The sequence below is a fragment of the Aethalodelphis obliquidens genome, unplaced genomic scaffold (assembly GCF_003676395.1).
Source record: "Aethalodelphis obliquidens isolate GAN/ISIS:26980383/991018 unplaced genomic scaffold, ASM367639v1 scaffold13, whole genome shotgun sequence".
NCBI classification, from domain to species: Eukaryota; Metazoa; Chordata; class Mammalia; order Artiodactyla; family Delphinidae; genus Aethalodelphis; species Aethalodelphis obliquidens.
This window is the reverse complement of record NW_020837957.1, coordinates 28,056,989-28,072,847: the sequence shown is the minus strand read 5'-3', so window position 1 is coordinate 28,072,847 and position 15,859 is coordinate 28,056,989. Positions and strand designations below refer to the sequence as shown.

At 51.5% G+C, this 15,859-nt stretch overlaps 1 protein-coding gene across 1 annotated transcript; it reads left to right on the top strand.

Annotated features, from left to right (window-relative positions):
- Positions 1-1,031: 1,031 nt before the first annotated feature.
- GFI1 (growth factor independent 1 transcriptional repressor) lies at positions 1,032-11,683 on the top strand. Its single transcript, XM_027114332.1, has 7 exons — positions 1,032-1,113; positions 3,515-3,712; positions 4,032-4,214; positions 5,841-6,322; positions 6,444-6,581; positions 7,633-7,798; positions 10,496-11,683. The coding sequence occupies exons 2-7, from the start codon at positions 3,598-3,600 to the stop codon at positions 10,672-10,674; spliced, it is 1,263 nt and encodes a 420-aa protein (XP_026970133.1). The 5' UTR covers positions 1,032-1,113; positions 3,515-3,597; the 3' UTR covers positions 10,675-11,683.
- The last annotated feature ends 4,176 nt before the right edge of the window (positions 11,684-15,859 follow it).

The following is a 15,859-nucleotide window of genomic DNA, read 5'->3' as shown; positions in this document are numbered from 1 at the left end:
GCTTTTATGGAGCTTTACCGCTCGCGTCCCGACTAGGTGCCTGGGTTGACCTCAGGCGGTGGCGGAGCCCGCGCCTAGGGTACGGCTCTCCCTGGTTTGCCCCGGCAGGGCGGGGTCAGCCGAGCAGCCGCCGTCGCTGCCCCCGCGCGCTCCCTTCCGCGCGGCCTTTAATTTCGCAGCTCAGACCACCGGAAATTAGCCGCCGGCCGAGCGGACCCGGCCCAGCGCGGGTGAGCGCTACGTGGGGAGGGCGCGCCCGTCAGCCCAGCCGGGCGCCCGCGGGACGCGCCGCCTGCGCCCTCTCGGCCGGGGGCTCGGCGCTCGCCCACCTCTTCCAAATTTAACCATTACCTAAATCCGAAGGGAAATGAGCAAACCTCTGGGATTGGGTGTCAAGGTATTTTCAGCCTTGTTGGGCGTATTTATCCCGAAGTGTTTCCACAACAAGCTATTTCGGGGCCGCGGGGCAGGTTTCGCTCTGCGGACGCCGCGGCCACTCGCCGGGCTCCAGGCCGGCGGCACCACTGGCGGGTGATTCACGGCCCCGACCCGGGGGCGGCGCAGCCCAAGCAGGCAGCGGGGTTGTGGGGGGGTGTCCCGGACCAGATGGGCGGGGAGGCTTCCTCGGAGCTGGGCGCTCCCACCCCCTGCGCTCCAGTCAATCTGTGTCCTGAATCTGTGACTTCTTCTCGCTGCGGAAGTCTCCCAGGAGCCAAGAATAGTTCATTTTCTTTCGAGTCATTTCTAGTGCCTGGGTGTTTGGGCCCTCCGGGTCTCCCCATCTCCCGCCGTCCCGCAGAGAAAAAACGGGGAGGGCCGCAGGGGAGGGCGGCTAGAAAGGCCAGGCCCCCGTCCGCCTCCTATACCCTTGCGCAAAGGGGGAGCGCGCCCGCCGCCCGACTGGGGCTTGGGGGGCAGGTCTGACAGGGCTAAGCGAGCTACTCCTTAACGCTCAGGAAGTGAAGCTTGTGGTTTTGGGGGCTGAGCTCGGAAGATTAAAAAAGGAGAGAGAGAGAGAGAGAGAGAGAGAGACAGCGAGACAGCGCGGTCTCTCCCGAAAGCAACTCAGTTTGAAAACTCTCGGAGCGCGATACCCGCGCCCTGACCCCGCAGGTAGGTCCGCTGCGCCTCCCTCCCTAGCGGGGGCGGACGCAGGAACTGGCGGGACACCGGCACTGCGGGGGCGACCAGAGGGCGCTGCCGGTTCCTACCCTATGCCGGCCGCAGTTTGGGAACCAAAAGAGCTCTATCCTCTTGGTCCCCGCGCGACCCGCACGGAGGGGCTGGGGATCTGGCTCAGGCGGCGCACGCCAGGCGGTTTGGTGGTTCTGCAGAGGAGCGGGATCCACCGGGAAGGTAACATCTGGTGGGGAGGCGGCGGCATTTGGGCTCAGGAGGCTGCCCGCTCTGCGCCTCCAGCTCCCGCCTTCCCAGGCCCTGACCGTGAAGAGAGGCCCGGCTGGCCCGCGTGCGCCGAGGAGGCCGCCCCGCCCCCGGGCGCCAGCTGCTGCGAGAGGTCGCCTTCCCACGCGATCAGCCCTTGGTCCTACCACCCCTCTACCTATTCCACCCTCCCAGGAACGGACAGAGCCAGCCAGGATGAAAAGGAGGCGCAGGGCTGTGGCCTGAGTCGGGAGGTCGCTTCCGTGCCAGTCAGTCCAGACTCAGTGGTGGCGGGGACAGCTCACCACCCCCTGCATTCCCGCCCCTGTCCCGCTCTGCGCCAACGCAGACCCAAACCGCAGCAGGGCCCTCGGGACATTTTCACCCCATTTTCCTTTTCCTCCGAGTTTTCATGGTTGTTTAAGAAATTGGTTTTGGATTTGTGGTGTCTAAGTATACAGCCGACAGAGCAGGTCACCCCGGGGCGCAGGGAAAACTGAATCGGCAGTGCTTCGCCCTACGGCAGCCGAGCACCTCGAGGCCTCCTGAAGCCCCGACCCTTAGGGGCCGGCCCGGGTACAGGCGGGCAACACCCTCAATCCTAGGGGCCTTCTGGCGGGCCTTCTGGGAAACGTCACTTGAGACTCAGCTATATGTCCCAGCTGTCTTTTCTCTCAAGCCTGCCCATTCCTCCTCCGGGGAAGGGGACACAGTGGGACGTGGAGCGAGAATTCGTGTTGATTCCGGAGCGCCAACCGGCAGACTTAGACTCTGTCCTGCATCTTGCTCTGGGAGCCGCACAGTACCTAATCTGGCAGAATAAGTCGCGCGAAGCTCAAAGATGAGGGGTCCTTCCCGGACCCGGGATCCCCAGGGCCCTTGTTTCTGAAATAACCAAGACAACCGAGAGCTGCGGTGCCCGAAGAGCCTGCAGCTCGCACTTGAACCCGTCCCCCATCGCCTTCACCCTGAGAGAAAGGCAGATTCGTTTTCCCCAAACCTCCTAGCCCGCCAGGTCCCGCCCCCGGAGCGAGCCCCAGGAAAGGCCGTAGGCGCTGCCCCGCCTCCCCGCCGGGCTCAGGTTTCGACCCCGGGATTAGGTGAACTGATTGGGGGGTTAATGAGAGCGGCGTAGCGGGCAGCTAGCTCCCTCCCAGACCCGCGCCCCGATCCCGACTCTCTAGCTGCTGCCAGAGCAGCCTGCGCTCTCCCGCGTCCTCTAAACGGTTGGTTCTCTGTGGACTCCAGCACACCGCGCGTTTCACAGCCGTAGCGCGCGAACCCGGCTCGACTTCCCCAGGGCAAGGCTTTTGGTGAGCAGAACGGAAAGTGCTTTTTCCCGGGACTTTGTTTCCGAGGTTAGGTCTCCATGGTCTGGTGTGTTTTGCGCCGACCCCTGCCTGTTCCCTCCGCACCCGCGTCTCCGGGCCAATTTATTCCCCGCGTGGGGTACAAGTGAGGGGCGATCAAGATCACCGGGAAGCGAGTTCTTCCCGGGGCCTTGATTGGTCCTCTGCCACCTGCTTCCCTACCTTCCTGCTTTCTTTCTCCGGCCTTTGCTTCCCCCAGTCCTTCTGATGCAGTTCCCCCGACCCCGCCCCTCAATCAGCCGGAGGCATCTCTCCCCTGACCCCCTTTCACTACAGTCTGTAGCCGGCTCTTGGAGGGCTTGGTTCTTTGCCTCAACTCAGTCCGCGACCGTCGACACATTCCGCTCTCCCCCGCCCTAAATTGGTCCGCGCGTCTACGCCTTTCTCCCCAGCCCAAGAGCGGATCCAGACAGGCAGTGTGTGGTCGAGTTGGGGTAACTGGCCCGTTGGGGACTTCGGCTCTCGGAGAGTTTTTACCAAAACGAGTTTTGCTAGGGAAGGGGTGGGGCCGAGCCGCGTGGGCAGGGCAGAAGGAAGAGGCCTGAGTCTGAGCCCGGGGACGGGTTTTACCGCTGAGCGGCGGCGGCTGGCTTGCGCCACCTGTCCGAGTGCCACCTGGTGAGCGCGGCGCAGCGGGGCCAAGCCCCTCCTCCCGCGGGCCTTCCTCCCTCCTCCCTGGCCCGAACTCTGTCTACTCCGCTGCCCAGTCCCGGGTCTCGGAGCGTGCTGACCCGCGTTTCCACCCTGTTCTCCTCTCGCAGGTCTCCGCCTGGCTGGGGCTTACGGTGGGCTGACGGAGGCTCCAGGGACCCTTGGAGCAGAGTGGGGAGCGCGCCCGACCACCATGCCGCGTTCGTTCCTGGTTAAGAGCAAAAAGGCTCACAGTTACCACCAGCCGCGCTCCCCGGGACCCGACTATTCCCTCCGCCTGGAGAATGTACTGGCGCCAGGCGGAGCAGGTGCGGGGCGTGCGCGGGCCGGGCGGGGCCGCTCCCGGGGCCATAGACTCTGTGTCCGCCACACCATTCCCCAGGAACCGGGAAGGGCGGTCCCGAAGCCCCTTTGCTGCCTTTTTTGTTACCTACCTTTCAGGTTCCTTCCGGGCTTGTCGCCTAGGTGCCAAGGCCTCTCTGCTCCCGCCCTTGGATCCGGGAGGGTTCCGGCCGGGTCTGGGGAGAGCTGAGGGAGCCCAGGTGCCACGGTCTGGGGGGCACCGCTTCAGAACCATCGGGCCCATCCAGACCCAACCTGAGCCCCTATCCTGCCTCCTCTCCGCAGACAGCACCTCGAGCACAGGCGGGGCGAAGGCGGAGCCCCGGGGCCGTTTGTCCCCCGAGTCTCAGCTGACCGAAGCCCCCGACAGAGCCTCCACGTCCCCCGGCAGCTGTGAAGGCAGCGTCTGCGATCGGAGCTCGGAGTTTGAGGACTTCTGGAGGCCTCCGTCGCCTTCTGTGTCTCCAGGTAGGGACCCGTTGGGAGCTCTGGGGCCCGGGCGGCAGAGACCCAGCGGTGAGGAATGAACCGGAGCGGCTTTGGGCACAGAAATGCCAAACGGATGGCGGAGAGTCTTTCCGAGAGGAGGGAGCTTGTTCTTGGGCCCCGCGGGGAGGCATCGGCTTTTCTGGGACAGGGACAGCCTGCTCGCGGGGTCGGCTGCTTGGATCCCAGGCAGTGCTGGGATCCCAGAATCCAGACCCCCGAGTCTCAAACGGAGACCTGGGCAGTCTGAGAGAAAAGTGTCGTTGCCTTTAAAAATTAAGCTCGCTGCCGCGGCGTTGGGCCTGGCGGAGCTGGGCGCCAAGCGGGAGGGACCGGTCCGGGACGAAAATCTCGGCCACCCGCTAGGTCTTCGCAGGCGCGGATTGGGGGCCTATTTCATTTTTCGTTCTACCAGGTTGGCCCGGCTTTGGGGACCAGCCCGTTGGTTTCATTTCCAGCCAGCAATCGAGCTTCGCGCAAACCGACTACACGTTGGGTGGGAGCGAGTCTCGGGCTCCGGCGGTGGGGAATGGAGAGCGCAGAACAGCGGGATTCTGCCAAGGGCCGGTTATTTCCAGATTTAACTTACTAGTTTTAAAAGATACCCCCAACCCCGTCCCAAACTCAGTGCGTCGACTTGGCTAAAGAGGGTGCGTCTGGGAGCCGGCGACCCGAGGGTCCTTCTTGGCTGTGCAGGACACCGCCGCGCAAGGACTGGGCACCGCCGGAATCTCCGACGGAAACTCGAAATGCAGCTTCTCATTGAAGCGGCTAGCCTGGACTGGAGTCTGCGGTGTGTGTGAACAGATTTGTAAATCCGTATGCATTTAGGGAAAAGTATATATTGGTATTTGGTTTTAGCAAAATTCGCATGGGTCGGGGTGCAGAAGGCCGTGAATTCGGAAAGCTGTTTGTCTGGCAGGTGGTGACTAAACCTTACATTGTAAATCATTCCTCTAAGAAATTCGTGGGAATTTTTTTTTCCCTCTGTCAAATGATGACAGGACTGGGAATAGGGAGTATTTAGCAAGCCCGAGCCCCCTTCCCACTGGCCCTGCATTGGGTATTTAATAACTTTGAGAAATGTTAACGCCTTCCCGTTTTTTGATTTTTGTTTCTTCCCAGACAGATATGTCTCGGATAGGCCGGGCCGCATTTTATTGGTCCTCACTGCCTCCCTCCTTCCAGACTCCGGGAAAGAAAAAGGACGGAGTAGGAACACGTAGGGGCCAGGAGAGCGCTGGGGCTGGGCCCTCTGCCCACAGGCTCCGTCCAGGGCCGGAACGGCCGCCGCTTTCTCCTCCGGCGCAGCTCCGCTCTGCTCGGAGCATTTTTGAAGCGTGGCGCGTCTTTCTCTATGGGGCCGCCAGATGTGCTGGTCCAAACAGAAAAGTTTCTGTGTGCTGCCTTGTCGCCTCCACTGTCCTCGAGGCCCCAAGGACCCGGCCGGCGTTTGAACCTGGGGGCTTCCCTGGCACGCAGCGAGAGGCCTGGCGCACCGAGTGCTGCACAAGGGCTGGGTGCCTGGCACTTCGCAGACACACCGACTGGCCGACACCGCCGGGTCTCAGGCCTGACCTAACCGGACGCCCTCTTGTTCCTCCACAGCCTCGGAGAAGTCGGTGTGCCCCTCGCTGGACGAAGTTCAGCCCTTCCCCCTGCCCTTCAAGCCGTACTCGTGGAGCGGTCTGGCGGGTTCCGACCTGCGGCACCTGGTGCAGAGCTACAGGCCGTGCGCGGCCCTGGAGCGCGGCGCCGGCCTGGGCCTCTTCTGCGAGCGCGCCCCGGAGCCAGGCCACCCCGCGGCGCTGTACGGCCGGGACCGGGCTGCTGGAGGCGCGGGGGCCGGGGCACCCGGGGGAGGCAGCGCAGGAGGCGGAGCTGCCGGCGGCGCGGGCCTGGGGCTCTACCGCGACTTTGGGCCCGCGGCGGCAGGACTGTACGAGAGGCCGGCGACCGGCGGACTGTACCCGGAGAGCGGCCACGGGCTGCACGGCGACAAGGGCACCGGCGTCAAGGTGGAGTCGGAGCTGCTGTGCACCCGCCTGCTAATGGGCGGCGGCGCCTACAAGTGCATCAAGTGCAGCAAGGTGAGGCTCCCTCGCGCCTGGCTTTAGCGGTCCCGCGCCCCCGCCCCCGGCCTGCGCCCAGCCAGCGTCCGCGCCCCTCGGCCCCTCTCAGCGGCCCTCTCCCCGGCCCCACCCGCCTCAGGTGTTCTCCACACCGCACGGGCTCGAGGTGCACGTGCGCAGGTCCCACAGCGGCACGAGACCCTTTGCGTGCGAGATATGCGGCAAGACCTTCGGGCACGCGGTGAGCCTGGAGCAGCACAAAGCCGTGCACTCGCAGGTAAGCGCGGGACGCACGGCCGCGCGCCGCCCTGCTCAGGTTTTCGCGTTCCGGCATCTTCTGCTTCTTTGTGCAGCACCGACCGCTCTCCGCCTGGCACCTTTCTCCTTGGACTTGCCCCGACTGCCCCCAGTCTCCTCTGCCACGTCCCCTTGCTCAGACGTAGGCGTGCAGGGAAAGGTGCGTGGTTGCCGGCTCAGGGCTCGAGGCAGCCCTGGAGTTTGGTGTCACATCATTGTGAGACTCCAGAATGTGATCCCCATCATTACTTTGGGTTTGAGAAGGGCTCGTATGCACTCTTGCAGCGGATATGTCAGATTTATTAGCGCTGTTTCTTGGCCTCTTTCTTTTCACCAAATGGCCGTCACTTAATCTGCATTGACCCCTCCTGACTGAAGAAGAGGAATCTCAGCTCATTTAGAGCATCCAGTATTTGTCCCTCTGTTCTTTCAGTTATTCACTTATAAATATTTGTTGCTCAACTTCCAGGTGCTAGGTACATGAGAATCCAGTAACACACCAGGTCCCTGACAGGATACCCTCACAGAGATTACAGTTTAGCTGAGAGATAGAGGCTACGTAGATAAGCAAATAAGTTCACAAGTAACTATGACAGAAGAATGCTTACTTACAGAGACCTATTTACTAAAAAGAGTATTCTCCCGTCTCCTTCAACATCCACACTGGCTGGGGGGAGGGGGGAGGAACCTCTCAAGTGACTGAGGTCTAAGCCTTCTGTTGAGGAGGGTGGAGAAGTGTTTGTAAATTGGTGTCAAAAAAGCAGGGTGGGGATACGTTTTGGCCAAGGGGTGTGGAAGTTTGTGGCTGAAAAGTGTTTGGGTTGAAAAAGTGTTAAAGGCGTAGAGGATATGGGTGGGAAGGGTGGAGGTTGGAAATAAATGGGAGGAGAGAGGATAATGGGGCAGGCTATGGGGAAGGGGAGTCTGAAGGAAGGGAGAGCCCTAGCTTTGGGGATTTTAGTGTCAGGTTGGTGGTGAGGAGAATGGCAGCCTAGACCATTGCAATAGTAATCACCTCTTTCTCTCTGCAGGAACGGAGCTTTGACTGTAAGATCTGTGGCAAGAGCTTCAAGAGGTCATCTACACTGTCCACACACCTGCTCATCCACTCAGACACCCGGCCCTACCCCTGTCAGTACTGTGGCAAGAGGTTCCACCAGAAATCAGACATGAAGAAACACACCTTCATCCACACCGGTGAGCTGAAGGCCCTTGGCTTGTGGGAAACACCTGTTGAGGGGTGGAAAGGGGGGGTGGAGGTCATTGTTTTTCTCCCTGAGGCCAACATAATTCACCTTCTTTGTGATATTCTTGCCCCAGAATGAGTGGTGGAAATGGCCTTCCAGATGGAGTTAATCACTGCATGTGTGTTAAAAAAAAACAAAACAAGAGGCACAGATTCTCTTAGGTTCATTTACATACGTGGTTCTCCCCAGAGAGGCTTTGACTGGGGGTTATATCTGAAGAACCACTCAGCAGGTCAGCTGCAAGTTTTCTATCCTTGTAAAGAATATTTTCCTCTAGTTTAGCAGCTGCTCCAACTGCTGCCTGCTCTAGGTGAAATATGAAGCTCCAGGGTCCTCTCAGAGTGTTGCTCTAAATGTTTACCTAGAGATTGAGACTTTCTCTAGGGCTATCACCCAGCCTTTTGGGGGAGGGTCTTATGTGTGACCTCTTGGCTGCATTTTTAGGAGTCTGACAGCTTATTCTGACAGAGCAAGGGAAAAAATGGTAACTATTACTAGGCTTTTTCTGCTAAGCGCTTTTAAAATGCATTATCTCATTTTATGCTCACAACAACTCAGGGAGGTAAAGACTACTCCTTATCCCCATTTTAGAGATGAGCAAAGTGAGGCACCCACCCAGGGTCATATTGCTAGCAAGTGGCAAAGCCAGGACTTGAATTCAGGTCTGTCTGCTCTCAAATGTCTATCCTGTTGACCAGTGTTTATTATATTCTATTTTCAAAGCCGAGGGGATTGGTGGATACAGAAAGCTTCTATTCACTTATTGCCCTTTTCAAAATATCAGCCAGTTTGTCATAACAATGATAAGCCTTTACCCATTATGATGCTTTATAATGTACAAAGTGCTTTCAAATCTGTCTCTTCATTTGATTCTTACTGCCGGCCCATATAGTAGAAGGAGCTGCTCTTACCATCCTGAAACTCAGAGAGATGGAATGATTTACCAAAGGTCAGACTGAGAGTAAATCATAGGGCTGTGGAATGCTCTGGCTTCCAATCCTGAACTCTTTCTCTAATATTTTGATTGTGTGTAGGTGGCAGGTTTAATGCCAGGAGCACTCTCTTAATAGTCAACAAGACATTTACACAAGATCCAGAATTTTATTTTATTTTAGAAGATGAATACTGACTTAAAACAACAGTGTGTTCCAAACAATCACCGTTGATGTTTACAAATATGCTTGGGCAGTGTAGATGCCCCCATCAGAAAACCTAGAAAAATATCCTACTCTAATCATGCTCTCTTGCCTGAAATTTCCATGCAACTCGCTCCTTTTGAGTAAAGGTATTCAAGACGCTCACCAAAATGCAACTAGGATCTTGACTGAATGAAACATTAAGCCCTTATCAAACATTTACATTATAGCTAGAATTCGTTTCTCAGATTTATTTGACCCTAAGGGATAGGATAAGTTTTGATGATTGGTTCCTTATCAAGGAAACCTGAAGCACAAAGATAGAAAGGGGTACAGCAAGAGGAACAGAGGGTTCCTCAAAAACAGACTTCATCTATTTTGCATTTTTTCCAAGGCCAAACCCCGACTATAATGCCATGCTGAGGCTATTTGGAAAATCATGCTACTTTCCCAAATGTTAAACAGCATATGAATTGGGGGGGAAACAAACCCTTTTCTGTTACTTATTTAAAGGTACTTTATTTTATTTATTTATATTTTTGGCTGCATTGGGTCTTCGTTGCTGTGGACGGGCTTTCTCTAGTTGCAGCGAGCAGAGGCTGCTCTTCGTAGCGGTGTGTGGGCTTCTCATTGCGGTGGCTTCTCTTGTTGCGGAGCGCGGGCTCTAGGCGCCCGGGCTTCAGGAGTTGTGGCTCGCGGGCTCTGGAGTGCAGGCTCAGTAGTTGTGGCGCACGGGCTTAGTTGCTCCGCGGCATGTGGGATCTTCCCAGACCAGGGCTTGAACCCGTGTCCCCTGCATTGGCAGGTGGATTCTTAACCACTGTGCCACCAGGGAAGCCTATCTGCTATTTATTAATCAATGGTGAAGAGTTGCTGGTATATAAAGAATCCTGTGATTAACCTCGTAAAAAGAGAGTAAAATCAAGATAGAAAAGGATCCGCTGCCTTAAGAAATACTTTGTGACCCAGATGTGGATTTTTTAAAAATAAGACTTCTAGAAATGCCCATGCTTTCAAATACATCCTGTTGTCCTCCAAGAGCAAGAAAGAAGACAGGCTCACTGGTCCATACAAACCAACACCCACTTGGAAACTCAGATTTGAAAACTTCCTCTCAATTAGAGCAGAGTCACGTGGTTTGAAAGACAGCACCCCGGCCCCTTGCGCTGAACATCTGCTGTGGGAGCTCTCTACTTCTAAAGCCAAGGGAGTCCTCCCAGGGCGGATTCAGCTGCGTGTCTGGGGAGGGCACGTGGCCTTTGTTGTTTCCGTTTAGCAGGAAACGGTTTGAGGCCTCTGGCTGGGAACCCCCACCCGGAGAGTCTCCCTTTCACCTGGTGCACCCCTGGCTTCCCGGGACTTGCACTGCCACACACGGCACCCTCCAAGCTGCTCAGAGGCCCTAGACTGTGGTGCAGCCAGCCGCTGCCAAGAGCTTGCGGGTCACAGTGAGTCCCCTCTAGCTCTGTCATAGACTCATGCTTCCTCCCCTCCCCCTTCCATCTCTGTAGGTGAGAAGCCCCACAAGTGCCAGGTGTGTGGCAAGGCATTCAGCCAGAGCTCCAACCTCATCACCCACAGCCGCAAGCACACAGGCTTCAAGCCCTTCGGCTGCGACCTGTGTGGAAAGGGCTTCCAGAGGAAGGTGGACCTCAGGCGGCACCGGGAGACACAGCATGGGCTCAAGTGAGCGCCTCGGCTGGCTGCAGGCGCAGTTACGCAGGCAACACTACGGAGGGCAGCCTCCCCACTTGCCACCAGCCACTTCCGCAGATCCCACCAGGGTGATCCCCCTTCCCTTTTCTCCCTGGAGCCGCCAGAGGGGATAAGTTACCTTTTGAAATTTCAGCCTGGAGTGGGAACTAAATGACTGCCTGGGTATGGGACTCACCCAATAGGCTCCTCTACATCTGAAGACTCCAAGTGGAGAGGCAATCAGATAAAATACCGGGCCTCACAGTCCTTCCTATTCCCAGCCCTGTTACACAGATAGGAAGGTCCTTCAGGTTTCCTCCCTCCTCCTCCTGACCTACCCCAGATACTTGTATGGAATAGGAGGAATCATCATTTACAAGGTAAACATATCAATGTTTTTATCTGGAATGAAGAATGAGTGTTATTTTATTGTTTTCCTTCTGGGGAGTTTTTTGACCCCTTTTTTGTTGGGTGCTGCCTATAGAGGTTGGAGGAATCGTTTCTTCCACTTGGAGACTGGTTCAAAAACTGATTTGGGAAAGGAATTTCATACTTTTGAAATTACAAGATACACTGTGGATCCTGCCCCAAGAAGGAGCAGAAGAAAAGTCGGCTTGGTGAGAAGAGATTAGATGTCCTCCCTCCAGGAGGCCTGTGAAGGCTTCTTCAGAAGAGGTGGAAGCACAGAGCAATGCCTTTGGACAAGATTGTCATCCATTTATTCAGCAAATGTCTATTGACCACCAGTTACCATGGTTTCAGGCCCTATGCTAGGTACTGGGGAGCCAGAAAGTAAAGTCTCTGTCTGCCTCTGCTCCGCAGCTCCAAGTAGCTGGGTCTATGCTCCCTCCCCCCACAAAGGAATTCTGAGAAGGTAAAGCAGAATCTTGAAACTTCCCTTCTGACTGTTTGGATTTTATCAAACGTAAATGAAAAATAGCTGAACAGATACTTCAAAGATTTTTGTGTATATTCCGTTTTTTTATTGTTAAGCTGATATTTTTAAGATGTCTAAGCTAGCAGGCACGTGAAGGCTCTGTCTTCAACTCTTTGAACCCTCCATGCGTACCACAGAGGAAAAAAAAAGTGGTGTTTTTACTATGATGAAGTTTGTAAATGTTTTTAGATCTTCTGGAGTGCATTATGTTTGTTAATACATATTTATTAGAGTGGTGTTTTAAGTTAATAAAGTATTAAGACTCTTACATATTGCTTTTCATTTAGGTAGGGAATTTGGGAAAGAACTTTGTTTTGGTCTCTAGGGGCAGTTGGCACTGAAGGGAACTGGAGCAGAGTATAAAAGTATAGCAGACAAGCCAACATCCAGAAGAGAGTAAAATCCAATTGCTCTGGTTTTCATGAGCTTCTTTCTTTTCTTCTGTGCCTGAGCTCCTTCTTTCTTAGCAGAAGAACTAGGGATACAAAAGTAAGTTCCTACCTTGCCGAGTCTCTGATGTCCTACATGTATGTGGGCTTTTTATTCTGAGAGGTTCAGGTTTTTTGTTTTTGTTTTTAAACAGGCCAGAAGGCTCCCAGATGAATAAAGGCGTTACGAGCCTTAGGTCTAGAGACTGAGTCTTAGTCACGACTCTGTCACCAACATACCATGTGACTTGGGCAAATCCTTTGACCTTCCCGATACTGGTTTCCTTCACCATAAAATGAAGATATGGTTCTATCATCACAATCCAAACCTGACTACTTTGATTCTCTGGAGACAGAGGGGAAAGAAAATATCTGAGACTGATTAGCTGCCTCACCTAAGGCAAGTTATAAATCTGAAGACTGATGAGGGGCAGTAAAATTGGCATCTGGGTTATTTCTGGCTCTATCCCACCTTTGGGAATAAATCAGTCCTTTAAAAGAATGAAACCAGAATAAGGTCCTGGCCTAAATCCCAACTACCTGTACTCTTTCTAATACCCAGCCAAGGTATTGCACAGCCCATGGTGACCATCAGCAGCTTGTCCATTTCTGTTCAAATCAATTTCACCCATATTGATTGAGCGCCGAGTATGTGCCTGGCACTGTTCTAGGTGCTAGGGATACAGCAGTGAACACAGTGTCCTGTGGAGCTTTATATATTTGGTCACTGCTGAATCTTCAGCTCCCAGAACAATGCCTGGCACACAGTAGGAGATCAATAAATATTTGCTGAGGTGGTAAGTGAATAAGCAGAGAAAATAAACTCCTGCTTCATCCTGGCTGGCTCTGCTCTCTGCAGCACAGAGGGAAGAGAGATTGCTTGAGGGCCAAGGAAGCAAATAGAACACATAGGACTCTCCCTGGCTTTGAGCATGCTTTTCTCCGGTCTCTCCAAATCTCGGTGTTTGGCTATCCTCACTTGGTTTTTTTTTTTTTTTTTTTTTTTCTCACTTGGTTTTCAACACCATGTCTTTACATGTCAATTTACTCTCATTCAAAATTGAAATTTGTTCACTCTATAAGGCAGTTTAAGATAATTTTCCAGAACTGTTGGGTGAACAGTTGCAGCATCCAGGAAGCTCTTTCTAGTGTCCTGGGAAACAAAGTTCCCAGTGAATAAAGATCACAAAACGACCTTCTCACAGGATTCACTGTGCACATTGGTTGATTATTTCCAACTTGGTTTGAAAAGTAAAGAAGTTACATTGGGGGGTAAGTAGAACTGATTGAAATCTAGTTAGCTGCCCTGTACTGCTCTACCCTTGTGACTTTTAGAACTTTGGTCCATTTTCATAATTCCTATTTATGCTATAAATGTGGAATTTTAATTTTGATGTTAATAGTGTGCTTTTTTTGGAAAAAAAAATATCCTGATATCCTCAGTTCAGAATCAAAACAAATTACTGCGCCTGTTACCGTGTGAAATTTGAAGATTGCAAATATCTCTCTTAATGTTATTACTTGACTCCATTAAAAATACATGTGAATATTCCATGTCACATTATTCATGAGGCAGGCCCTATGCCTTTTGTCCACTGGAGTAACAGTAGAAAGGGTAACAAGAGACACCAGAGCACACCTTTGTTTCTTTCACTAAATTTTTAATAACACCTCCAGCTAGCCAGTTGGTGAAGCTCAGCTCTTGCATAAAAGTGGAAAAGCACAGCTATCTCAGAGAAGACCAACTCTTTCAGTAGCTAATTTGAGTTTGCGTTCATCTACACCACAGATGATTAAATTACCTATCAAGTGTGCCGAGCTATCAGGATTCAGGCCACGTAAAAGGTGAAATTCATCTGATTGATTTGAGACACGAATGGAACAATTGAGCTTTAAAAGCCCCGCCTTAATTAAAGGCATAGCAAAGTATCACTGGGTGAGTTCTTGAGTGCCATTGCCCTTGAAAATTGGGTGTCGATAGTGATTTTTTTTGTTCTATTGAAGTGTCGATAGTGATTTGACCTGTGTCATTTTGTTGTGTGCCTGCTTGTTTAACCTGATCATTTAACAGAAAGAAATGAATTGAGAGGAAGGCCGAAAAGGACTTGACTACTTTTTACTGTGCATTTCTAGAGCACTATTTAAATCTCTGCTGCTATATGATTTCTAAAGTAACAACTTTTCAGGAAGTACATAATACACTTGTTCCTTAACGTTTATTCAACATTTCATTCATTGAGTCAATTTTTTTTTAAAAAGGTATTTCATCCCAAACCCTTCTAGCTTCCAAGCTTATGTTAATTTTTTAGTGCTCATTTCGAGTCTACCCACGTGTGTGTATGTTTATGTATTTTTTACCCTGCTATCAATTTATGTCTAGATAGCTCTTATTTATTGATCGATAGTGTGGACACATGTTTGCTTAAAATGGAAATATTTATGTTTCACAATGAGAATTTTGACCATTTTATGGTTAAATTTTATTGAAATCTTAGTAGTTATTAGGGATTTTATCATCCATTAAGATGAAGTCTATTCTGAAGTTTTATTTTAAAGTTATTCACTTTTTAACTGAAACATATCAAGCATATGGGAAATTAAAAAGACTAATACAATAAACATCAGTTTACCCATTGTTCTGCCATATTTACTTCAGACTTTATTTTTAAAATAAAATATTACAGACATGGTTGACTAACTTCTGGAATATGTTTATCCTTTTCCTGTCTCATCAGAGGCATCCACTATACCAAAACTGGCACACTATCATCACCGTGAATATTTTTATACCTTTACTTATACATATTCTCATAAACAACATGTAATACTGTTTAGCATATTTTAACTTAATATAAATGGTGTCATAGTGTATATATCCTTCTGCACCTTGCTTTTTTTCCCTCAATACTTTGTTTTTTGAGATTTATCCACGTTGGTACATGCAGTTTTGTTCAGTTATTTTAACTGCTGCATATAGAATTCATTGTATGAATACTTGGTGACTAATTATGTATTCTCCTGTTGGGAGAGTTTTGGATATTTCCAGTTTTTGTTGTCACAAACAATTCTGATGCAAGCAACCTTTTACATATCTCTTTGTGAAAGAGATTCTTCAGGGTATGTTCTTGGGAATGGGAATGCTGGATATTACCAAATTGCTCTCCAAAGTTGTACCAATTTACATTCCCATCAATAGTATGAGAGAATTCCTGTTGCTCCACATCTTACCAACACTTGGTATTGTCAGACTTTAAAAATGTTTGCCAATCAGGTGGATGTAATATGTTAATGTAATTTGCATTTCCTGATTCCTAGTGAGGTTGAGAATCTTTTCAGAAGTTTATTGGCCTGACAGGTTTCCTTTTCTGTGAAATGCCTATTCATGTACTTTGCCCATTTTTTTGATTGGGTTTCTTGCTTTTTATCAATGAATTTTTCTATTGGGTTTCTTGCTTTTTATCAATGAATTTTTCTGTGTTCTCACTACTCACTGTTTTGTTAGTTAAATATGTTGCACACATCTCCCAGTCTGTAGCTTGCCTTTTCATTTTGGTTGAAGAGGATTTGTTTGTTTTTGTGTTAATGTATTAAAATATATTTGTCTTTTCCCTAATGGTTTATGCTTTTTATGTCTGAATTAAGAAACCCTTCCCTAATTGGTGATCATAAGCTTATCCCCTATACTTTCTTCTAAAAGCATTAAAATGCTTACTTATAACATTAGCTTTTTTTTTTTTTTTTTAATTGGCTGAGTTGGGTCTTTGTTGCTGCGCGCGGGCTTTCGCTAGTTGCCGCGAGTGGGGGCTACTCTTCTT

Excerpts from the sequence above, each read along its gene's own strand:
- GFI1 (XM_027114332.1), top strand. The coding sequence starts at position 3,598 with ATGCCGCGTTCGTTCCTGGTTAAGAGCAAAAAGGCTCACAGTTACCAC. Across the intron at positions 4,215-5,840 it reads GTCGCCTTCTGTGTCTCCAG|CCTCGGAGAAGTCGGTGTGC; the intron begins GTAGGGACCCGT and ends GTTCCTCCACAG. Across the intron at positions 6,323-6,443 it reads AGTGCATCAAGTGCAGCAAG|GTGTTCTCCACACCGCACGG; the intron begins GTGAGGCTCCCT and ends CACCCGCCTCAG.